Source organism: Apodemus sylvaticus, chromosome 9, assembly GCF_947179515.1.
Source record: "Apodemus sylvaticus chromosome 9, mApoSyl1.1, whole genome shotgun sequence".
Lineage (NCBI taxonomy): Eukaryota > Metazoa > Chordata > Mammalia > Rodentia > Muridae > Apodemus > Apodemus sylvaticus.
The window spans coordinates 107,031,463-107,056,640 of record NC_067480.1 but is presented as its reverse complement, the minus strand read 5'-3'; the positions used below and the strand labels follow the sequence as shown (position 1 = coordinate 107,056,640).

General features: G+C 45.3%; 3 protein-coding genes across 8 annotated transcripts in view; 1 reads left to right on the top strand and 2 right to left on the bottom strand.

The window, feature by feature from the left end:
• Positions 1-224: 224 nt before the first annotated feature.
• On the bottom strand, positions 225-7,373 carry Unc50 (unc-50 inner nuclear membrane RNA binding protein). 4 transcript variants are annotated; one of them, XM_052193027.1, is made up of 6 exons: positions 7,351-7,373; positions 5,946-6,229; positions 4,705-4,825; positions 1,869-2,008; positions 1,690-1,791; positions 225-526 (listed from the first exon to the last, which is right to left on the bottom strand). In XM_052193027.1, exons 2-6 carry the CDS (start codon positions 6,223-6,225, stop codon positions 390-392), a joined length of 780 nt encoding a protein of 259 aa, XP_052048987.1. In that variant the 5' UTR covers positions 6,226-6,229; positions 7,351-7,373; the 3' UTR covers positions 225-389. The 4 variants fall into 4 exon arrangements, with proteins under 4 accessions (XP_052048987.1, XP_052048986.1, XP_052048985.1 ...); XM_052193026.1 differs by having other exon boundaries at positions 7,258-7,352; XM_052193025.1 differs by lacking the exon at positions 7,351-7,373 and adding an exon at positions 7,047-7,350 and having other exon boundaries at positions 5,946-6,225.
• A 177-nt stretch (positions 7,374-7,550) lies between these two features.
• On the top strand, positions 7,551-16,663 carry LOC127692571 (cytochrome c oxidase assembly factor 5). The gene is made up of 3 exons (XM_052193029.1): positions 7,551-7,664; positions 9,054-9,137; positions 13,190-16,663. Exons 1-3 carry the CDS (start codon positions 7,566-7,568, stop codon positions 13,229-13,231), a joined length of 225 nt encoding a protein of 74 aa, XP_052048989.1. The 5' UTR covers positions 7,551-7,565; the 3' UTR covers positions 13,232-16,663.
• A 3,026-nt stretch (positions 16,664-19,689) lies between these two features.
• Positions 19,690-25,178, bottom strand: part of Inpp4a (inositol polyphosphate-4-phosphatase type I A) — a 114,492-nt gene continuing 109,003 nt past the window's right edge. For all 3 annotated transcript variants that reach the window (XM_052193012.1, XM_052193018.1, XM_052193019.1), the window contains one exon: positions 19,690-21,322. In XM_052193012.1, the coding sequence (XP_052048972.1) occupies positions 21,190-21,322 (133 nt within the window). In that variant the 3' untranslated portion in view covers positions 19,690-21,189. The remainder of the gene's footprint in view (positions 21,323-25,178) is intronic.

Genomic DNA, 25,178 nt, shown 5'->3' with positions numbered 1-25,178 from the left:
AGAGTGGCTGTCATCTCTACAGGCATTCACAGGCAGTTCTCAAGTCAGAGTCCCTGTGGGGACTGTACTCTTGTGTGAGCTATACTGCTTGCTGAGTCTGTGTAAATGGTCTTCAGAAGTGGGACAGACTGTCCATTCTGTCAACAAGACGGTCTGTGTGATCCACCACTCACTGTACCTTGATATTTTACATACAGCTTCTAATGAAAATAAACAATTAAAGCTTTAGTTTAAAAATATTTATTAGAAATGTACATTTAATTAGTTTTAAGGAATTGAGACAAGTGTTAATATCACCTTGAATTTGTAAAACTTTACATCTTGAAGCTATTTACAGATTTACAAGAACTCATCCCTTCCCCACACCAGACGGTTTATCTAGGATGCTGTCACTTCACTCTGTACTTGTAGAAGGAACACAGCGTGTGGGTGAAGTTCCATCCCAGTGCCAGCGACAGTCCGTACAGCACGACAAGAGGTGCGAATGGATAGAGCAGGATCACTGTATTTTTCAAAAATGGCAAAGCTGGAAAAGAGACAGGGCCAGGGCTGACAGATGTACACACTGGACCAGAGGAGGAGCAAACTTGCAGAGGTCCATGGTGACGCTTTCAGAGCTATGGCTACATTCCATTAGTCACTGCTGTCTGTCTAGACGCCCCAGACGCCATCTTCCTGCATCAGCATGCATGGCAATGGAGCTGTCTCAGCATGTGATCACTATGTGATTTCATACTCACAGAATAGCACTTGGGACAAAATCACTTCTAGCCATCTGTGTGTTTCCACTGCAAAAAGCAGCATAGCTCAGTTTGAGGTCTGACCAACTATGAGCCTGGTGTTTGGGAAGAACTGAGGCAGTGCACTGTGACACTTACACATCTTGATGTCTCCTTAGTGCCCAAAGCATTTTTCTCACAACAGTTCTGAAGCAGAACATCCAAAAATCCACTAAGAACCAGCACTTTCCTGCTTTCAAGCTAGGTGAAAATTCACTAGAAAAACTCTTGATACTCTAAGCCAGGCAAGTGGAAGGTTAAGTGATCCTTGGGAAACTGGTTGGGGGTTAGGGGGTGGGGAGAAGGACAGTCAAGAGTTGTTCACAGTAAAGTCCCAGTCATCCAAAGGGTGAAAACCAGCTGAAGGTTCTCTGGATGGTTCTGTGAGATCTGAAGATCTCTAGACTTTAGCAGTAGGGATTTGGGGCACTGAACACAGGACCCTGCACATAGCAGGCAGGTTCTCTACTGAGTTAGAGTCCTGGTTTGAAATCATCTCTTAAATGAACAGCCTAAGACTATCTTCATGTTAGGAAACAACCCAGAAAATTTAGCAGAAAGTTTGCAAATAGGGCCTGGGATCAGCAGACCCTGGACCTGATCTGGGATCGTTCCCTAAGAAATGTTTGTAACTACTTCAGTGCCCATAACCATGGGCCCATGCCGTTTCCTCTTTATGGTTAATAATATGGGGCCTGAATCTATCTAACACAGTAAGTCAGGGTTTCTACCTCTAACTTGGCAAATGAGTTAGCATGGCTCCAAACGTCCCACACCACCTGTTCCACTCTACTTTCGGTGAGAACACTTGTGTAATTAGAAGAGCATATGAGTGAACCATAACACCTCAGGCAGTGTCTGTTGATGTCTCCACCCTTCTCTGTTCCGTTCTCAAACCACCAAAACTTACCACTGTATCCCAGGAAGGTCACATAGATATAATAGCCAACAGCAATCAACCATAAGGTATTTCCAACTAAATATCCAATAAATGTGTCTGTGAGGATAACATCTGCAGGAGAAGAGAGCACACAGTGAGTGTCAGTCAGCACTGGGAGAACTGAGACCGTGCGAGAAGCGAGCACTTACGGTTGATGAAGAAGAGCTGGATAAAGTGCAGGATGACGAGGAGCGGGTAGAAAGCATTCAGATGCACGTCGAAGGCGTAGCCCCACTCTACATCATAGTCTCTGCTCTGGCGTTTCACCAGGTACTTGTTCGAGATGAACCTGAAGAGTAAAGTGAAAACGTCTTACGCAGCATACTAGTCCTCTCAGTCCCCAACAGTCTGGTGCAACATGGGTTACAGACTCCCTAGAGATGGAGCAGTGAATGAAACAGCCTCCAGTGGGAAAGGCCGGCCACGGCTTATAATAGGACAGTGAGAATGGAGATGGAGACCTGAGGTGCCATTTTAAATCATTATGTCTACATAAAGGCCCAAGGCGCTGACTGTGCAGTGCTGGCACAGCTCGAGACCTGTGTGTGCCTGTAAGCAGCAAACAAGAGAGCAGGGAGGGAGGTCTTAGGGGCCTGTGGTTACTTTGTGACTCACCAAACACTGTTTTAGCCAAGAATGTGTGCCACTCAATTTACAAAACCAATGAAACAAGTCAGGAACACAAAGACAGACCTACATGTGGTATATACAAAAAACACAAACCCCTGATCTTGGAGCAACAGGAAATAGAATCATGGTCACCTGAAGGGATGATGGAGGTTGGACTGTGGCTATCAAAATAGAAGCAAGGCGTCCTAATGATCACAGCACAGTCAGTGCGAGCTAGCTAGCATGCCCAAGGTTCCCAACACTAACAAGCTGTATATGTTTGAGGTGGAAACTCTAATTACCTTGATCTGATCATTACTCATTGTACACGTAAATGATCACAGGGAACTTCATAAATTATAACATTTAAACGTAAACGATAAAGGAGCTATAGGAAACCTGCAATTCACTCCCAAAAAGGCTGTCTGTGTCACCACTGCCCTCCTGCTCACAGGTCCTGTGTGTCACCTCTGCCCTCCTGCTCACAGGTTCTCTGTGTCACCACTGCCTTCCTGCTTCACTTCTGCACATCCCTTATACCAACAGGACAGATATTGGCTCCTGAAGAACTTGAGGACAACTGACTGGCTTTCTTCCCACCCTCATACTGGACACTTCCCAGGCCAGACTGCTGCCTGTAGCTTCGTCCTCTCCCTCCTCTGCTTACGGCTGCAGTCAGCACCCAGCAGCCCGACCGGCATGGCCAATGAGGACTGCTTCAGCAGTATCTTCCCACAGCCTCCTAAGCCCAACCTTCCTGGCCATCACATCCCGCTGTACTGGCTCTGAAGCCTTCTCTCCCCACACTACCCCCACACTGCTCTGGGCATTCCTTCTCACTGCAGGCCCCTGCCTGGACCAGGCCTCCCCACCTCTCTACACGGCACTGCTACACTGAGCACTTTCTCACAGTGAGGTTGACTTTAGTTTGCTTTTAGCTGCCTTTCTCTTCTACTCTCCAACCCACACTGCTTGCAGATATGCACATAAAAGCCCATTTTCCCCTGAATTCCATCATGGCTATTTTCTAAGTCTCATTTCCTCAGCTATTTTGTGTTCCCTGTCCTCAGGCCTAGCATGCTGCTGCACATAAGCATGCCTCTGCAACTGCACATTCTGAAACAGGAATCAATGTCTCATAGCTCCCAAAACATGGCCTGGTTCTGGTTCCTATGCACTTTGGGGATGTTTAGGGTGGGAGGTGGGGGTATGTCATTATTTCTACCGCCAGCTCCTCACAGTTCACGACACCTGTGTTCCCTCAAAGAGCCAGTTCCTACTTGATCAAACTATGGAGGACAAAAGCCAAATTAGCCCCAGGTCTTGCTCTGTGGGCATCCAGGGCTCTGCCCTTATGGAAAACACTTTCAACAACTGTTCTTGGACGTTTACATATTTTCCCCCACAAGTAGCATGACAATGAGTGTTTGATTTATATCAGCAATATTAATCTTAGGCTAGATTTTAGGAATTTAGACCAATGACACACATTAGTTTTAATTAACTATCCAGTACCCACAGAACCTGTACTTTATTAGTCAAAAGTTACAAAGGAAAATAAAACGCTGGTCTCATCAGGTTATAGCCTTGGCCTTTTTGTTTAAAATAGTAATAGCTACCATATTTTGGTACCAAAGGACTACCATTCTGCTACCCTGAGACCATCTAAGGAACAACTCCAGTTTATAAAGACCACAGACAGGCCTACTGACATGTGCACCTGCCTGAGACTACTGCGTTTTCTCTACTTCCTCCTCAGCCTCTCCCCTCTATGAAGCCACTTGTTACATCACCACCCTTTGCCCTGGAGGCCAAGCACACAGGAGTGTGCTCTGAGAGAAGTGACAAGCTCAACACCAGACCTAGTCTATAGCCAACTCTGGTTGCTCACTCAGCCCCAGTTAGAAGCAGGCTGAGGGCCTTTGAAGGCCTCTGCATGTGCTTTCTTCTCAGCACAGAGGAGTCACCCTGAAAATAAAACCCCTTTCAAACATGCCTGACTTAAGTAAAACTCCAAAGGATGACCTTCTAGATCTAAATGGATCTAAACACTAACAAAGCATTTTTGCATCTGGAAATGATACCTACTGACAAATGCAAAAAACAAAGCTAACCAGATGTAAGCAGATTCATTCATATATATATAGTGAAAAATCAGAATTTAGCAGGGTCTAACCATTCTGGGAGTTGCAACAATGATAGTAAGCACCCATTAAAGTCTTTTCTGACCTAGGACAGACAGAGTTGCCAAGTTACAACCATCCTGGCAGCCCACCCAATCGTATCAGCCACTCTATCTTCACTTGGTCCTGCACCTCTGAAGGAAACAGACGGACAGAGGCTCGCCAGCATAAGAACCCGCTTCATGGTACTCACCACATTAGAGTTGATATCAGGAGGCCGACACCCACACAATCTATGAACACAACCCACAGGAGCAGCTTTATGGTCTCAAAGAATCCCATGTCAAGAACAAAGCCAAATCCTATGGTGGACACTGAAATAAAGAGTTACAGGAATCACTCCTGACCCTCATATGCTCACAGACGACGAAGAAAACCCTCACAACAAGGTACATGCAACTGATGTGGAAATAAAACGCCACCTCTCAATGCAGTGAAGGTGCAGGACTCACGCACTAATTCACCAGGACACAGGGCATCAGAACACCGACAGCACTCAACTTACTCTAAGTCCAGTTAAATGTGAAAAGCACCACACACCCTAGAGTTGATGGGGATTGTTGATGTGCTCCAGTTGGTGTACTGGAGAACTTAAAGGTTCTTTCCAAGTTCAATCAGCACGTTCAGAATCCTTACTCTGAAAGCTGGGGCTGTAGCTCTGTGGGAGAGCACTCACCTGCCTGGTATATTTAAGTCACTGGTTTTCTATTCCTGGTCCTACCAACCCCTGCCCCTCCTCCTGCCTAAAAACAAAAATAAAAAGACAACCTCCCAGCCTCACAGATTTGCCTTATTAAGAAATGTAATTCCAGAGGCTGGAGAGATGGCTCAGTGGTTAAGAGCACTGACTGCTCTTCCAAAGGTCCTAAGTTCAATTCCCAGCAAACACATGGTGGCTCACGACCATCTGTAATGGGATATGATGCCCTCTTTTGGTGTGTCTGAAGAGAGCTACAGTGTACTCATATAAATAAAATAATAAATCTTAAGAAAAAAAATGTAATTCCCATCCTAACATTTCTTGGCACACACTTGGGTTTGGTTATTAGTTTTTTTAAGTCAGCCAGTGTGGCAGAACATGCCTGTAATGCCGGCACTAAGAGGCTGAGTTCAGAGCATCCTGAGTGCCAGGCCAGACTGCCTACACATCTAGAAGCTGCCTCAAAAAAGGAGGAAAATCCAACTATGAGAGGAATCCCGTCCCCTACTTGTGCACACCCCAGTACAATAGTTTACTCTGGCATGTGTTACAGACAGCACTAGGAAGAACACTACTTTCTTTCTTGCCAGCTTAACATTTTAGAAAATACAAACTCCACAGCTTCACACACCCCAAGATTCTGACCCCACTATACATTATCACAAAAGATAGTTTCCTATGAAACCCCTAATTTGTTTTTCAACTAAACTGCTTGTAAACTTAGACACACTTACCACAGAGCCAGATACTTAAGAGGACCAAGAAGGCAGGGTCATCTCTGGCCCACTGATCCTTTGTTTGCTTCCGGTAGTGAAAGTTTCTATAAACCCTCTGAGGGGAGGTGAACAGGTAGAGCATCTGCCATGCAGCAAACTCAAAGTCCATCTGGCGAAATCGAAAAAGCCTTCTGAGGTACTTGTAGCGCTTTGCTCCAGCTGTGTGCCTTGCTGCATCCCTGGAATTTAATACTCCATTCCCATGCATCGAAGAACTCAGAGAAGTACTTGGTAGCATCTTCCTAGATGGAATGAAGACATTTCTCTGAGAGGTAATCTTAGATGTAATGTTTGGCTACTAGCACTCCTCTTCAGGGCTATGATGTTTTCTCCTGCCACCTTCAGAAAGGATGAGTGGCCAGAAGCAATGGAGTTGGCTCTAGGGCATGTCTAGGGGCTAGCCAAGTGTTAATGCCATCAAGGCATTTCACTCTCCTCCACCACCTGAAACCACTTCACTCGAGTCCGTGGTTTCCCAACCTTCACTTCAATCAAGGCTTTGACAGTTGCAGTAGCTCACTGACAGTGGAGGACAAGGAAAATGCAGCATACGGGCGTGCAATGATTTCCCTATAGACATGGGACAACATGGTTTGAACCATGCGAAACACTGGTTCAAAGATTCCATGTTTTTAATGAACAAGATTTAAAACAAAAACAAAAAAAAAGTTTAAGCTAAAAGCCAGGTTATTGAAAAGATAAGACACACAGCTTATTTGTACAAGTCCATCTGCGATGACCAGCAACCTTCTGGCTATTCGGAATGTGACAATAAAAACGAAGCAAATTCCACTCCTTGATGGTTTTACTCCTAGAATAGCTGGGGAGGAAGAATAACAGCGCGGAGGATCCAGTCCAACCAGTCCGAAGCTAAAGGACTGCTGGTCACCGCCCAGCCTACCAGTACCCCGCGGTTCTCTGCCCCGCCCCTCCCCGCCAGCAGGTCTCCATTACCACAAGCCTCTGTCAACTAAAAATACAGACGGCTCAGTGACATTTGAATTAAGAACAAGCAACGACCAGGTTTCAGGGTATGTGTTTCCTTGCAAAATTCCAGACCTGCTTATAATAGGAAAATGGCTCTAATCCTGCGATTCCAACGTAAATGGGTGTCTTTGGTTTTACTCGGCAGCTCCACGGCGGGCCTAGGACTCGAGCTGCCGGGCGCCGGCTGGTCCCTCCCCCAGCCGCTGAGACGTCAGGTCGCGAGCTGACCGTAGAAACGGCCGTCGGCACGAACGCCACCCTGAGCACACAGAGCAGGCCGCACCTGAAGGCCCTCGAGGCCTTGCACTGGGCCCAGGACTACCGCCACCTTCGCCGGGCAGCCAAGCCCAGCCACCGCTGGGGCCACTTCCCTTACCGCTACGTAGCCCGCACTTGTGGCGCTCTGTATTTACGTCACGGACACGCACTTCCGCTACGCATGCGCATACCCTGAAGATTTTTTTCAATCCCGCCGGAAGTTGAGGATTTCTCCTCCTCCAATCCCCAGTTTGTCAGTGGGCGTGGCCCACGCCCTTCCGGGCGGTTCGGGGTGACCGAAGATCTGGTGTGGCGAGGGCGGTGGGCCCCGCCATGCCCCGGTATTATGAGGACAAACCGGAGGGCGGCGCGTGCGCGGGCGTGAAGGAGGATCTGGGTGCATGTCTGCTGCAATCGGCCTGTGTGCTCCAGGTAGTGGATCCGGGTGGTGAGCTCAGCCAAGACTGGCTCCATTTTGGCCTGCAAGGGAGGTCACGTCGAGGGTAGAGGTCGCGCGTCCGCTTCTGACTTTGCACAGGTCTCTTGAGCTCTCCTCCCCAGTTCTTACTGGTGTTAAATGGGAGATAAACCTACCCACCTAAGGATTTTGTAAACATTCAGCCATCTCAGTTCTAGAAGCGATTCCTGAGTGTTGGCACTCGTCACCAGATTCCCACTCTAAAGGCTGCTGCCGAGGCCTGCGCCGCATGGCTACTTGATCTGTGGTGGAGATTTTTGGTTCCTTGGCTTCTAGAATATGGAAGTATCTTATGGTGTGCCGTTGTTACTGCAGATCTTTAACCCATCTTAAACATTGCATTGCATTCTGGGAGGAATTCAACATAAGCTTTTATACTATGCGCTGCTACGGGAAACAGTCCAGGAACGATGGGGGCTCAGAGAAACTTAGGGTATGAACTCAGATGATAACAATGTACCTTCCAGTGAGGATAGTGAGGAGAATGGAGAGTGGGAAGAACGTTCAAAACTATCTCTAAGATTTTTGGGAAGCCAGAAAAGTTGAAACTGCCAGAGGAAACTCAACAGGGTTTTCGGGTTATTGACCTTGATCCCAGAAAAGCAAGCCCTCTTGCCCACTGACTCATCTCTCTAGCTCCTCCACCATGTTATTTGAGATAGAGCATATCAGTGAACCTGATTGGCTAGACTATCCAGATCTGCTTGTCTCCACTACTCAGCTCTGGGATTAAGGGCCCCTGGCACCATGCCCAGCTCTTTATGTGGGTGCTGAACAGGAGCTGTCACGCACAGAAGTACTTTATTTACTAAGACATTTTTCCAGCCCCTCCCCATTAACATTTATATGCAGGGTTTAGTACCAGCACTAAAAGGTCCTTAATTTAACGCATCCAATTCATGGTTCTCACCCATAGGAAGGCTTATACAAACATCAGTGATGTGCTCTGGGGCTGGAAAGATAGACGGCTCAGCGGTTAAGAGCACTTGTTGCTCTTACAGAGGAGCTGGATTTGGTCCTAACACCATATAGTGGTGCACAATCATCTACACCTCCAGTCCCTCCTGGTAGCCTCTTTTGACATCCATGGGCACCAGGTCTGTATGTGGTGCATGTTTGTACATGCAGGCAAACACTCATTAAATTTAAAAACAGACTCAAAGTACTTAATTCTTTGATAATCTTTACATTTGTTTTTCTTTAACCACTAAGGTTAATAAAAAGGAATTAAGAATTTTCTTAAATCAACTTTCTAAGAAAAAAAGAACTACTTTCAGAAGAACAGTTGTCTTGTGCTTTGTGGGACAAATTTTCAGATATTCATATTGGTTTGTATGTCACAGGAAGGAAAGTCCCCTCGGCAGTGTTTGAAGGAAGGCTACTGCAAAGCTTTGCAGTATTCCTTTTTTGAGTGTAAAAGATCAATGGTAAGTGACAAACCGTTGTTTTTTTATTATTTATTTTATATATGTGAGTACACTGTAGCTGTCTTCAGACACACCTGAAGAGGTCATCAGATTCCATTACAAATGGTTGTGAGCCACCATGTGGTTGCTGGGAATTGAACTCAGGACCTCTGGAAGAGCAGCCACTAATCTTAACCACTGAGCCATCTCTCTGGCACCCTGAGATGAACCATTTTGAAACTTATGTTAACTATACATAGAATTAAATGTGAATGATGTCACGGTCATTCATGGGTTGTGGTGATATGGTGTGGGGCTCCGGTGATGCACACAGGGTAGCATACCTTGTTATCCTACAGAGTGTCTGGCCTTCATGGTTTCCAGAAAGCTCCAGGATGAGTCTCATCAAGGCCTAAACAGGAGGAGCTGACCGTGGGCCGTGAATGCAGGTCAGCTTACACACAAGCCTCGCAGGCTGAGGTCGGTGTTGGCACTTCTGTCTTACATGACCAGTAGGAAGTGTCAGTGTTTGAGTTTTGGCATGAAGGATGGTGGCAGCAGGGCCCCAGGTAACTTCACTGGTGCCTGGGACAATGTGCTGCCATTCCATAACTGGAAAGATCTGTACAGGTCTTTGGAGTGGAAACAGGCTTTTCAAGGAAAAAAAAATGTGAAGCAGAAATGTGAGCTTTTCTGGAAAGAGGCACACCCATGGGTCTGAGCCTGTGTCTGCTGGCTTTGGGACTACACGGAGAACTCATCCTCTATGTTCCTAAAGAAACAGAGGGTGCAGAAGTTCAGCATGAAGGAGAAAAACCCAGGGAGATCAGTCTGGCTGTGTTGCTGTGTCCTCCTTAGAGTGACAGCCCGCCACCGTTTTCCTGCCACTGACAGCAGGCCTCTCTGTACAGTTTTCTTGTCTTCCCTATGTTCTGTCAACTCTGTAAAATGCCAGCTTTTAGGCTTGTGAGGAATTTGAAAGTATGGTCCAAACCTTGGGAAGGCATGAAGATTCGTAAAGGAGTTAATGAGTTCTGCTGTGTTGTCACGTAATGACTGTAAGCTGCCTGGACTCTCCTGGAGCTCTGCCTTTCTGTTCTAGTTTCTTTCACTACTACTTTTCTTCTAGCTCCTCTTCCTCTTCCATCTCCTCCACCACCTCCTCTTCCTTTTTTCTTTCTTTTTAAGATAAGGTCTCACTATGTATATCTGGCTGTCCTGGAACTCACTCTGTAGACCAGGGTGGCCTCCAACTTGGAGATCCACCTGCCTCTGCCTCCCAAGTTCTGGGATTACAGGTGTGTGCTGCTACATCTGGTAGTGTGTAACTCAGACTGACTTGGGACTTGTGAGTCTCCTGCCTTCATCTCCTCAGTGACTCCTACAGGCAGGGCACAACTCATTCTCCTTCCTAAAACATTTTTTTCCATATTTTATCATACTTTATCTGTCTTCTGAGTAATTGTTTTTAATAGATTCTTTTCTCATACACTATATACTTACAGTTTCCCTCCCCCACTCCTTCTAGCTCTCCCCCGCCTCCCCTCCCCTCTAAATCTACTTCTTTTCTGTCTCTCATTAGGCTTCTAAGAGATAGCAACCAAACATGACAAAATAAAATAGTAAGATGTGAAGCAAAAACTTTCATATTGAAGTTGGACACAGCAACCCAACAGGAGGAAAAGAATCCCAAGAGCAAGCAAAAGAGCCAGGGACCCACACCTTCTCACAGTCAGGAATTTCCTGTAACAATACAAAGCTGATCGCTAGAATCTCTACAGAGGACCTGGTAGAGGCCCTGTGCCAGCTGCTTCAGTCTGTGAGGTCGTACGCACCTCGCTTAGTTGATTCAGAGGGCCTTGTTTTTCTGGTGTCCCCATTCCCTCTGACTTGCAATCTTTCCTCCTCTTCATCTTCTGGGGGATTCCCTGAGTTCCCAGGGGACCGATTTGATGGCGACTTCTAAATTAAAGAAAAGCAGAAGCAGCCTCTCTGATGATGACTAGGTAAGGCACTGATCTATGAGTAGAGCAGAAAACCATTGGAAATCTGTTGTTATTGTGTTTTGTTTTTACCAGTCACGGCTGATTTTACCTTAGGTCTTTGGGCTATCCAGTCTGGTTTTTGGTTACCCAAGCAGCATTGGGCATGGGCTTCTTCTTGTGCAGTAAGTCTAAGTCAAATAAGATTAGGCTATTCCCACAAGTTCTGACCCACCACTGCATTAACATAATTTTCAGGCAGGACAGATTTTAGGTTGAAGGATTTGTGGCTGGGTCAGTGACCATGTTTCTCTTTGGTAGCCTGCGGAGTACTTTCCTGCACCAGAGACTAGACTGTAGGGGTGAAGGCTTTGTGTAGGCACCAGCTCAACTTCTCCATGCTCAGTGAGTGCATGGATGTTGTCCTCAGCAAAGGGGGCGGGTGGAGCTGCTATCAGTTTGTGGAGAGCAGCCCTTTATCTTAGCATCAGCTTGGGTTGTTTGGGCATTTCCATGGGACCTTCTTGAGCAAAAACCCAGTTGAATGTAACCAGACCCACCACTGGAAACCTCGCCTAACTGGAAGAGATGTTCAATTGGGAGTCCGTATGCCCCATCTTAGGAGTCCCCATTAGGATCACCTTTGTGGATTCCAGGAAGTTTCCACTACACTAGGTTTCCACACCATCCCCCAAAGGCTACCCCCAGTTCCAGCTTCTCTTCCCTGTCCTTTCTCACTCCACCCTATCTTGCCGTGATGGGAACTGCCTTTTATGTTTAGGGATGTCCCTTGTATCCCTGATCTCTCCAAGACCAATCAGAGGCCTTTTCACGTCTTTTTTTCCCCCAATTTGTTTATATGGCAGATTACATTTACTGATTTTTGTATATTGAAACATCCCTGCATCTCTGGAATGAAGCCTACTTGATCACGGTGGATGGTCTTTTTAATGTGTTCATAGATTTGGTTTCCAAGCATTTCATGGAGATATTTTGCATCTATGTGCATAAGGGAAATTAGTCTTTAGTTTTGTTGAGTATGTGGTTTAGGTATCAGGGTAACTGTGACCTCAGAAAATGAACTGGGCAATATTCCTTCTGTTTCTGCATTGTGAGATGATTTAAAGACTATTGGCAGTAACTCTTCTTTGAAAGTCTGGTAGACTTCTGTGCTAAAATCATCTGACCCTGGACTTTGGTTGGGAGGGGTTTTAATGATTGCCTCTATTTTGCTAGGAGTTATAGGTCTGTTTAAATTGATTTTCTGATCTTAAGTTAATAGACCTTGATTATGGTAAATAGTACCTACTGAGAAAATTAGCCATTTCATTTAGATTTTCCAATTTGGAGGAGTGTAGGTTCTTAAAGGATTGTCTTTAGGATTCTCTTGACTGACTCAGTGTCCTTTGTTATCCCTTTCATTTCTGATTTTGTTAATTGATATTCTCTCTCTATCTCTCTCTGCCATTAGTTTGCCTAAGGGTTTGTCTATATTGTTGATTTTCTCAAAGAACTTTCATTCTTTGTTCTATTATATTGATTTCAACCCTTAGATTGGTTATTTCTTGGCGCCTACTTCTCTTGGATGTGCTTATTTTTTGTTTAGAGTTTTCAGGTGTGCTGTTAAGTTGCTGTATAAGGAACAGCAACTTATTGTTTTTCTTTTTTAAAACAATATAGGCACTTTGTTCTGTAAATTTTTCTATTACTGCTTTCATTGTGCTCTGCATTGTTAAAGATGCTATCCTTGTCCTGTGTGAATTTTTAGGTTCTTTATCAAAAATCAGATGTTTATATATGTTTGAGTTTATGTTAGGTCTTCAGTTTGATTCCATTGATTCATGTATCTGTTTTTATGCCAATACAATGCCTTGCACCTATTATGTCATTAGGTTTGGATATGGTGTGTATTGAATTCCACAAAGTCTTTCTCTATTTCTGACTTGACCCATTTTCATTCAGTAGAGAGCTGTTCAGCCGAGTTTTCTAGAAGCTCGTTTCCTTCTTTCTTTCATAAAGTTGCTGACGTCCCTTACCAGAGTTGTGTTTATTGTTCCAGATGTGATTAAATGTATGTATGCTTTTTTTCAGTTGGATACCAGATCAAGATTCAGAGGAAGAAAAGGATATTGATAACATTATGCTGAACGTAAGATGAAAATTGCCCAGGATTTTCTCTGGTCCTTTAACAGAAAAGAACCACAGGGAAGCACAGTAGCTGCCACATCTGTTCGTGTTCCTCTCAAGGACACCAGGGAAAATGTATCAGTGCTGTTTCTGAATGATTCTGCTGGTTGAAGTCATCTATAGAAGATCCACAGGCCTGAAGGACCATGGCCTGAGAACTTAGTGTGTTTTGGGAATTGTCTAATGGAGAGATTATATTCAAGGATGACTCTTGGATCAGATCACACAGCATGTGCATCCACGAGGCCACAGGAGATCACACAGACACTAACACCGAGCCTGTTGTCAGCCTCCTCCAGCTCTTGTTTCTGTTTTTTAGTATCAGTTTTAGGCTTGTCATCTCCTCATAAAGGGGTGATATTAGCCAGTCCCCATCCTCAAGATCCAGGCTCCAAAAGGAGAGTCTGAGCTGGTCCACAACACACCCTGCTGAAGGACTCTGGTCTCGTCTGGGTCACAGGCTTCTGCTCCATCCTTGGTGATCTTGACTAGGTCCTGGTCGCATGTACTGTGCCGACACCATTCACAGTCATGTAGGATGAGTTCTGGGCTTTATCCCTAAACACTGGAATTTGTAGCAAATGGGAAGAACAGATGTTCACTCTAGATAGCAAATGTCAGTGGCATGAAGTGGCTGGGAAAGTTTAGAATCCGCATCATTTTATTTTGACCACTTAACACATAGAGAGCCATGAGGGCACTAAATCTTCAGTGTGATTCTTGCCATAGCTACTATGTTGTTCCATAGTTCACTGGGGCTAAAGCAGTCAAGGCTTGGGAAGTTCACTTTCTCTTTTAAAAGTTTTGAAGCTGTGTGGCTCTCCTAGGATGTCATTGGGGTCTGCTCTGTGTACTGCCCCCATTGGGAGTAGGGGGTACTGCACCCTTGTGCTCTGTGTCCTGCCTCCACTGGGAGTGGGAGGTACTACACCCTTCAGTCCTGCTACCTATGTCCCAAGCTTGGTGTCTGTGCAGGGTGGAGAGCGCCTTTTGCATGCTAGGAAGCTCGACCACTGAACCACACCTCCCACTAGTGCTTCAGTTTCACCCGAGAGTAAAATGTGTTTGTACAACATGCCTCCACTTGACTAGCTACAGCTTTGTTTGAAGGAGGTCGCATGTCTCACAATTGAGTCTTGGATTATACAGTCCCATGGGTTTTAGAGCGTTTGTGGAGCATGCAGCAGTCACCACAATCTACTTCCAGAACAGTCTCATCCTTTCCAGAAAGTACACTTGCCAGCACTCTGCCCTCCTTCCCTCTATCCCAGGTCTGTTAGACAAGTGGAACTGTATAGTCCGCTCTTTTCTGAGTCCTGTTACCAAGTTTTACAGGTTTATTCTCATGTAACTTCAGTCTGTAATGTAGTTCTGCTGAGTAGCGTTCCATAGTAGCGTGTGTTTCTCCATCGAACAGAGGAGCTCTGAGCTGTTTCCACTTTGGGGTTTTTGAATAATGCTATGAAAATCTGTGAAAAACTTGAAAACGTTTCATGTAATACGTGCCTTAGAGTGGAACTCCGGGGTCGCATTATGGCAGCCTCGGTTATATTTCCCACAGTGGTTTAGCACCATTTCGTGCTATCCCTGGACCTAGGCTCCAGTGCCCCTCTCCACTGCTCATATTGCCGACAGATGTTCTGCTTGGGACGAAGAGGCATCTACTCGGGACTTTAGTTTGCATTTCTCTAGTGTCTAATAACCTGAGCAGTTTTTCATGCATTCATTGGCTTTCTATGCTGCCTTTGCATATGTTTAGTCTACAGTCTGGCTTTCAATTGGGTGATTTTTTTATTTTCCTGTAAGATTTTTTATTTATTGCTGACTCAAGTCTCTTAAAGATGAATTGGCATTCTTTCCTCACTTATCATTTGTCCTTTTCAATCTCTTGATGCTCTCTGAAACACAGTTTTTATTTTTTATACATTGCTTTTATGTGTCTTAGCCCAGGCTAGCCAGGAATCCCCAAAGCCTTGAACACGGACAGAGCGGGCACTTTCAACACTGCACTTCCCTGGAAGCACACACCACTGCTCTCGGCTACCACAGTTTTCATATTGGAAAATGACAATGTCCTAACCCAAACTTACAGAAGCTTATGCCTTCATTGAAGAATTTTTAAATTTTACCTCTTACCTGTAGGCCTGTGCTCTCAAAATAATTTTACACACCTTTATTCATGACCATATATAAAATTAAATAGAAATAATAAAGCTTAGTACAGATAGGTATGTAGCTCTGTATCTTATCATGCTGAGCACATTTCACAGTGCAGTGCAGTCGGCCTGCGGCACCGGTCTGCATCCACCTCAGGAAATGCACAGCGTGCCCATCTAGTGACTCCCAGCTACTGCTGGGCCGCCCTGCCCACTGTTGGCATACTCTCTCCTCATGGTAACCACCACCCTTCTCTTTCTGGTTTCTGATTTTTGAGTACTCTTAAGTGCCTGGTGTGTGTGTGGGTGTGTGTGTGTGTGTGTGTGAGAGAGAGAGAGAGAGAGAGAGAGATACAATGAAGGTTCATATTATGTATTTCCTTCCTTTGTAAGGACAAATAGTATTTTAGTGTATGTGTCTTGTATGTATTTTGTATGTATCTTGTTACCTACTCATCCAGCCGTGGGTACCTCGGTTGTTCCCACCCTGGAGCTCCTGACTATGCTGTGAACATGTATATACAAATATCCCTAGGACCCTGCTTTTAGTCTTTGTGTGCACGCAGCAGACTGTATGTCATAGGGTAATTCTGTTTTTATTAGTAGGCACTGTCATAGTTTCCATAGCAGCCACACTATTTTATGTTCTGTCAGCAGTGCAGAGAGATTAGAACTGCCTATATCCTTGTGAATCTTAAGCTTTTTTTAGTGGCCATTCTAGTAGGCGTTAAGTCTACCAGCGCTTCTGCTTCCTATTTCCCTGACTACTGATGTCACGTGTTCTATATGCTTGGTGGCCTTCTTTACATATAGTTTGAAGAAGTCATTTTAGGTCTTCTGCCCATTAATAGTTGGGTTGTTGGCTCTGGTTGAATTTTTGGTAGTCATATCTACAAAAGCATTAACCCACCCAAGGGAGTGAACTATAGCTTGCCCGGGGGGTTTTAGTTTTAGCTCTCAGCTTTATTACTCTTTAATGTATTTTGAGTTAATCTTTGTGTGAGATGTAAACTCTGACTTGCTACTCCTGACATGTGGATGTCTAGCCTTGCACATGCCCTTTAGTGGAAGAGCATTGCCATGCATGGTGGGCTGGTTCTGAGCCTCCCGTGGCCTCTGACTGCCTCTTCCTGCCAACGCCACTGCTTTGATTACTGGAGAATTATAATAAAAATTTGAAATCAGAAACTGCTCTAAAATAAAAATTTGAAATCAGAAAGCATCTTTGTTCTGTTTCAAGATTATTTGGGGTATATGGAACTCTTGAGAATCTGTGTTTCAGGATATATATTTTATCTCTCTCTAAAAAGAAAAAAGTGCTGTTAGCATTTGAACAGGGACTGAATTTAACCTCCTGAGCACCTGGGTGCACTGACATCTAAACACAACCAGCTCCTCCAATCAACAAGATAACATTTATTGGAGTCTAATCCCAGCAAAACTGTCAAGTTTCCAGTGTATTAGATTTTCTCCTGTGATTGTTTACTCCTAAGCATCTTGTTCCTTGATGATACACTTTTGTCAGTTTTTTTACATTGGGGGGGGGGGGGTATGCATGCAGCCGTACACATGGGGTGGGAGGACAATAGGAGACCGGGCTCCTGGAGCCAAGTCCAGGTCGCTGTGCCTGTGACATGCACATCCACCCACTGGTCCGTCTCTTTGGCCCACGTTCCTAAATTTCACTTTCAGGGTTTTCTTTTGAGTGTTGGATTTAAATAATTTTCATTATTAAATATAACCAGTGTAGAGGAAAGGAGATAGAATGTTTAGTGTCATCCAATGGCTGTTAAGTCATGTCATCTTCATCCTGTCTCCCATCACGTTTATAAGATGCCGTGGTGGCTGGTTTATGTCAGCTTGACACAGCTAAAATCATCTAAAGGGAGGTAATCTCAACTGAGTAAATGTCTCCATAAGATCCAGCTGTAGGCCATTTTCTTAATTAGTGATTGGTTGGGGAGGGCCCTGCCTATTGGGGATGGTGCAATCCTTGGGCTGGTGGTCCTGAGTTCTATAAGGAAGGTCAAGCAAGCCAGTAAGTAGCACCCCTGGTGGCCTCTGCATCAGCTCCTGCCTCCAGGTTCCTGCCCTGTTCCTGTCCTGACTGCCTTCAGTGATGAACAACAATATGAAAGTATAAATCAAATAAACCCTTTCCTCCCCAACTGGCTTTTGGTCAAGGTGTTTTGTTGCAGCAATAGAAACTCTTTGTTAAGACAAACACCCTCTCACTTGCTCCCAAGGGAGACTTACTGTGCTCCTGCTACCACACTGCTCCCGAGTCTGTCCTCTCCTTTGACTTGGTGAATTTGTCCTCTTCTGTTGCATCTAAAATAACTGGTGGTTACAAGGGAAGACAGACAACATAGTGCAGGCTTTGGAAGGGTTCAATAAACACTACAAATTCACCATTTATTCATCTTCATTTAGTAAACTGGGTGTGGGGTGGGGGCGCACATGTGTATGCAGCGGCACAGGGTGTTCTCTCCTTTTACCATGTGGATTCCAGGGATCAAACTCCGATCGCAAGGCTTAATGACAGCGCTCTTGCCTGCTGAGCCATCACCCGTCCTTATGAATACAAAGGATAATGGCAAGGCAGACCAAATATTCATGACATATCCTTTAGAAGAATGTAAACAAGCCTTTTACAAAATACATCCATAAACACTGTCAACTATTAAAAATTATATGAGAATATTTAAAGGACTTTTTCTGAAGTGGTCATTAGAGATGATCTTTGGATGGAGCAGGAGGAGGGGACCAGGGTGTAGGGGAAAGGCAGGGCAGGGAGGGAAGATACAGATGTGACACGATGGCATGTGCGGATAGTTGATCTTAGTTGACCTGAGTGGCCCCGGGGTTAGTAAAACACCCCTTCTGAGTGTGTTAGAAGGACACTTTGGATATGATTGACACAGGAAAGGAACTGTAAAGGCAGGCCAGGAATGTGGGCCGTACCATCCAGTAGGTTGAGGCCCCAGAGGGAAGAGAGCACAACACACACACACACACCACCACCACCACACATACAAATAGATAAGTAGTAGCAAAATGCATACATATCCTCACATACCACAATAAATAAATAGCATTAAAAATGTATGAAGATAGCCACAGAGACCTATAAGAAGGTATTTCTCCCTTTTGGGATCTTAGGAGCCAGCCACTGGGAGCTGACTCCTGTGCCCCCACCTCTGTTCCCCAGTTGACGATATCCCCATTCTTTTAACCACACACCTTAATTCAAACTCACTAAAAACATGTTTAAAAGGACTGTAGTCTCTCCTGACCCCCACTTGCAGTCTTATGACTCCTGGCCCCGAAGCCCAGGTATGACCACCAGTCTGGCCTGTCTGCAGGACAGCCAGTGTAGAAGACTGAATCAAGTGAGACTGAGTTTAATGTTTTTGTCAGTTTTTATTATTTACCATTCTAAAGACAAGCACATTTACAGCATACATGGCTTTGAGTAAGCTAAGAATATATAAAACAGTAACTATATGTTCATATATATTAATACTGTCCCAAACAAATAAATAAAAGTATTTAAATGCACTAAGCTGGGCAAATACAAGTGTTGGGGATAAAACAGCACTGTACAGCATTTTTACATCTTTAAAGGACAACAGAGGCAGTCGTGCTGCAGGAGCCCTGACAGGATCCACACGGTTCCCAGCTGGCCTGAGACTGCATTCCTTTTTAAATGGGGACAGTCACAGGAAGGTCTTCCTCCCCAGGGAACAGCTCGGCCCCTGCTGCAGCCCAGGAGCTTGTGAGACCACGCTGTGCGAGATGACCCTCCCGGGGCATATGTGATGCTCTGGAAACCAGTCACAACGCCTTCAGAGAAAACACTGAAGCCACAATCTTTTTTGTGATCAGCTAAATCTTACAGTTTTACAGTGATTCATATTATAAAACAAAAACTAAGAAAAGAATTCACATCCAGAAGCTGACAGGAGTCAGCTTTACCTGTTCCCTTTGTAAGTGTGGCAGGTCAAATGCCCTTTGGACAGAAAGGAAGGCTAGAGAACACGGGAAACATTTAATTCTAAAATCCCGAAGAAATATTTTTAAAAGGCAGTGATGTCAAAATGAGAAAAACCAAACAAACAAAAAACTAAGAGTAAATGAACCAACAAGAGTTAAAAGGCCAGCCACACTGAGACTCGGCCATCTTTGATCAGGGCCTGAGGCTTCAGAACAATCTAATATGATCAGCAGAGCAGACCTGAATGGAGGGGTGGGTGAAGAGAACTTCTGGTCATTCACCTTCCACAGTGCCCTGCCTGGCAGTGAGCCACACCACCCCTTAGCAGAGCACAACCTCCTCCCAGCAGGCACCTGGAGACTGGAGGCCACTGTCTGCACACTGGGATGCCTGCACCCTCCCTGTCTCCCCAAGAGTGGTCCCGTCTAAGCCTCAAATGTCTCAGATCCAGCTGTTACCTGTTTCTAAAGGAGCCAAACGAAAAGGAGCTAGGCTTCTCCAAGCATCCCACGGTGGGCGCGGTGATCATTTTATCAGTGTCATGACTATAGTCCAGACACACTTCATTTTTACAGCCTTTTAAATAACATGTAAACAGAATTACGATGAACAGAACTTATAAAACATATAAATCTCTAAGAAAAACAATCTGCCACGTGCAGCTAAGACTCATCATCACCTCGTAAAGATGAGCAGAGCAAACTGTCTGTGAAATCCCTCTCATCCTGTCCCATCCTCTCCACTCAGACTCTCAAGGGAGGGGACAGTTTTAACTGTTTCTCCAGAGCCATGAAACAGAGGGGAGACTGTTCACCATGATTGCAAACCAGAAACTAAGACACTTTCTCTAGACATTCAAACATGACTTTCAGTCTTCTGGAAGATTATTAGAAAGCTCCCAGAAGTACATTTATTCTGAAAATATCTAAGTTTCTACTGTCTCTCTGGCCTTAAATCCCTGTCTGGAGACTTGTTTCCCAGACACCTGACAAGCCACATTGAAGGTCCTGATTGCCAGAGAACAAAGGGAGATACACCCTGTCGGGTAGAGCTAAACATACAAGGGAGCATACGCGGGGGGACTGGGGGGGGGGCAGAGTCCAGGGACCTCTCAGCTGGCTTTACATCTTAAGCAAGCATTCATCTATGACTGTGAAAGGCAGGTCAGTGTGGCCGGGTGTGTGAGCTCCTGGTGTGTCCAACCAAGCTTTCCTCCCACTTTAGCTTTACAGAGCATGTGGCCTTTCAGGGACACTAGGACCAGCCTCTCATAACCTGGAGGGTCTTTCCCCAAGCTGAGTTAGCATCTACTGATCTACCAGGAACCTGAAGTATAAGGGGGTAGGTACTTCCTGTTTTATATTCAATCTTTTTGAAAGTAGAATTTAAGTCAATGCTCACTTGTGAGTTACTGAATAGAAAAAGAAACCGGGGGAGCAGGACCTAAGTGGATATTTGAAAATGTCTGCTGGAGTTTAGGCAGACCCAGCTGGCATCTAGGAACTATGACATGAATGGTATAGTGACAGCCCAAAAGCTGTTGTTGAGAGCAGCTGTTACTATCCACACTACTGACTCACACGTGACCCTACAGATTCCAGCACAAAATCATGCTCCATAGACTCTTCAGTGACATGTCTTTAAAAGCACAAAAATAAAAACCAATCCTTCAGGTCTTCTTGAAGAATCGTATGTGACACTACAGGGACCCACATTGATTACGTAAGATCTAATTAGAGGAAACCGTGTGTTCATGTCTCAACTTTTCCGTAAGTCCCTTCTGGAGGCCTGTAATGCTTGGGGAAGGCCTTCAGCTGCAGGGAGTTAAATGCATATTTGCGACTTCCAACATTCTTCATTGTGTTTTCTCGCCGACAACCCTCACTGGGGAAAAACAAGCACAAGAAATGACAGCAGTAAAAAAGGAAAAAAGAAAAGACTTAAACTAAGATGAAATGATCCGATTATTTCCATAGCGTTCAAAAAGGATTAACTACAATGGCTGCTGGACGCATTTACGACAAGCACACACGTACGATGGTAGTTCTGAACAAAGCAGCTAAGAAGCACAGACGGACACATGCTGGATGCGGCTGTGGGCTGGGAATTCCAGAGCCATGTTGTATCTAAGCAGACACAATTCTTTAAAAATACATGATTTTGCGTGTATCTTGGGTTTGGTTGTCTGGGTTCTAGCATAACTGTGGCTCACAGAATGTTAGACAGCAAACTGAATGGTGGGATGTTTTACTCTGAGCATGGCTTCTAAAACACTGCCTTGTGTATGTTAGCAAAATCTGTGACCACTGCACATTCCACATGCTGATTTTCCTTGCAGAATTCAACAAGTACCAAAACCATCTGTTCTGATCAATCTGTCTCCAGCTAGGGGCAGCAGTTCAAGTGCAAAGTACCCATATAGGCCATGCCCTGTCTGCAGAACAGGCCCTCGCAGCTATCGGGCTGAGGTTCTATGAAGGCGTTACTGATCTGAAGGGGGTCACTACCCACCATCTCCATGTGGGCTGCTTCCATTGTAGCCATTTCCTCTCCAAGAACCACTAAGCCCGATGTGAGCCCATAGCTGCTCTGCCTTTAAGAGAACTCCACCATAAATCCAAGCTGTACTTGATGGAAGGATGTCATAGCAACCCAAGGACAAAACAAATGGTGCCCAAGAGGACGAGCAGCCAGGGAGGTCACAGAGGAAGCTCAAGGGCGCTCTCTTGGCGAAGCTCTGAGGCGTGCAGAACACTAACAGGCAGAAGTGATACTGTATACGAACGCCTCTCTACCCACAGTAAAACTTACTGTTTTTATAATATTCACAGAGTAGCAATGAAATCACGCAGTTATCAAGTTCAGTTAAAAAAATCCCTTCTGAGATGTAAAATTTGTAGTTATCAAGAAGCAGTGGTTTGAAAAAAAGTATTTCAAATTCTATGAAGACCACACAGCATACATTTTTAAAAAAATAGCAGCTCAAGCCTTTCAAAATGAAAATGACAGTCCCCTTATTAAGAACATGTCAGGTCCTTTTGGTGAGGCAGTAATGTTTATTCTAAAGAGAATGAGCACAGGCAGGTTAAAAAAGCATCCGCCTCAGCTGCTGGCGGCTCCAGTCACACACGTGCACGTCTCTGTTCCAGAGCCTCAAGCCCTAGGCTGCACGTGTCAGCTGAGCCAGACCTGGGCCTCCCAGAGCCAGAGACAGCATCTGCTGAACATTCAGGAATCGGACAAAGCAGAAACGTCTTACAGCAGAGCTGTAGGCTCCTGCGCACAGTGGATTTGCTGTGGCCTTTGCAGGTTCCCTTCTCACATATGGCTTCTGCATTTATACAGGAGGGCCCTCAAACCCACCCACCTACTGAATAACTGCCCAGCAGCAGCATAAACTTTGACAGTCTCTGTATTCACACATGGAAGGAGTTAATACTGCCTTTAGCTGGCTGCATACATTGTACATGAATACATGAACTTACAATTTAGATTATGCCTTTAACCTATGTTTTATTCCAGGCCGGCATGCCTGTTCTGCATGCTACCACTACCAGCACGACCTGCAGGTGTGCATGACCTGGCTGGAAGGCTTGGAACAAGGTCCTCAGAGTCCAGCGTGGTGGCCTAAGGCAGAACACCTCACTGACAACACTGCTACAGTGTCCTCGGGGGTAATAATACATGACAAGGTTTCTGGAAGATTTTAGCAATAAAGATGTAGTTACTGTATAACTACTGATTATTTTTTGTTATCTCAAACATTACCTCATTTTAAGAACATCAACTTTGGATATTTGGATGGACACTTTAAAGGACAATCCTAAACACCTGTTTTTGCTTTCCTGGGGGTTTTCCACAGCAGACCTGGGGGTGTCTGTGTGGAAGGATGTCTCCATTTTAGTGTCTCTGCCTAAATGACACACAGGAGCAGTCCAGTGAGCCCAGCTCAGAGCTATTTCCTACAGGCACCCTGACAAAAACTCCTGCACCTGCTTCTCCATGTCCAAGACTGCTGACTGCAGCAGGGACAACACTCCCCGTGTCTTCAACCACAGCGCAGGGCTCCTCAGAAGCAACAGAGGCCAGCACCGACTAGCTCGGGGCTTCTCTTCATCCTCCTTCTCCCCATTTCTGGATGAAGTAGACAAGACTCAATCTATAGTCGGCTCAATTTCATGAGCAAAAGACCTTACTTAACGCCGTTAAAATACAGCACGAAAAAGAGCACACTGCAGACTGGTCTCCCGGGCTCCCTAGTGAAAAGGAAATGCAGACCTCCCAGTGCCGGGGCGGGGCATACTTCCAAAGGCTGCCTTTTGGGGTGCTGTGCTGCATTCTGCTCAGCCCTGGAAAAGGAACAAGAAGCCCTACTGCTTGCCTTTCTGACAACAGACTAGACCATGGAGTCCTCACAGGAGTCCCCCTATCCAGGGCTGGGGGTAGGGATTTCTCTAACCAGCCATTGATTCTCTTTGATGTACAATGGTCCAGAGAAAGAGTCCCTGCAAAGAGCTAGTGACATCCTGGTCCCTAGAGGACAGAGGGTGCTGTCTCTGTAGTTACTCTATAGCTCCCCCCCCCCACCTGTCTATGGTCTCTCTCTGCTTGGCCACAGCACAACCCTGGAAATGATGCCTTCCTGAGTCACCTCCATGGTATCAGGAGGGTATCGACCAGGAGCAAGGAATGGGAGGCTGTGGGATGCAGATGGAAGGAGGCTGTGGGCTCTTTCTCCCCTATTCAAATGAAGCAAACAAAATGGTCTTAGAGGCTTGAAGCACATGCTCTGAGCTGGAAGGGCACCTACCAAGCATTCCTTTCAAAGAACCGTTCATTGACTGTGTCTGTCTGGTGACTGATGGCAGCTGGCGATGGGTGAGACTAAACTGAAAGATGCCACAGAGCTGTCACCATGCTTACACTAGGAGAGACCCGTGGACCTGCTCATGTGCAGACACAGAGGTGACGCTTGCGCTGAGGTTCCTGCAGAGCTCAGATCTGCAAAGGACAGGCTTACCCAGCCCAATTACAGGCTCCGCATGGCAGCTGGTATTCACTGCTAACTGCTTCTGCAATTCACCTCCTAGACCTTATTCTTTTAGAGGAATCCAAAGCAGAGAAAACCCTCCAGTATGGTCAGAAAGTCTTTGAGAGATTAGAAGGGCTAGATTTATGGTGGGAGGGTTTGGGAACATGAGAATATCAAGTACTAGAAACTCTGGCTTCTCTAAGGCACTCTGGGTTTTCCGCCAGACTCAAGAAAAGAAATTCCCTTCATCCAACTGGAGGTCAAAATTGGAAACTCGACCTAATGTGAACCAGACAGTGGAGAAGCCATCCACTGTGTCTTACATGGGCTCAGGGACTGATTCCTAGGTGACATGCTGTTTTATAGAGGAGAGTCACTCTCGGCTGCACATAAGTGTCAGGGTTATTAGCCATCCTGTTTTAGGAGCAGTACCGTTTTAGACTGAGGAACAGCAAGGGCAAACCCAGAGGGACCCCCTTCTCACAGCCCCAAGTCTCACAAGTGCCAAAACTTCAGCCTCATTAATTTTTTAGGACATTTTGATTTTTTTGTTGTTGTTGTTCATTATTAACCTTGATATCTAGACTTTATCTGGAATTAAACATACAGCTTTTAAATTAAAAAAAAATGTTATTTCAAGAAAAAGTATATACCCCTCACTAGTACTTGTATTAGGAACAACCCTAAGTCATAAGCAGCATGTACTGT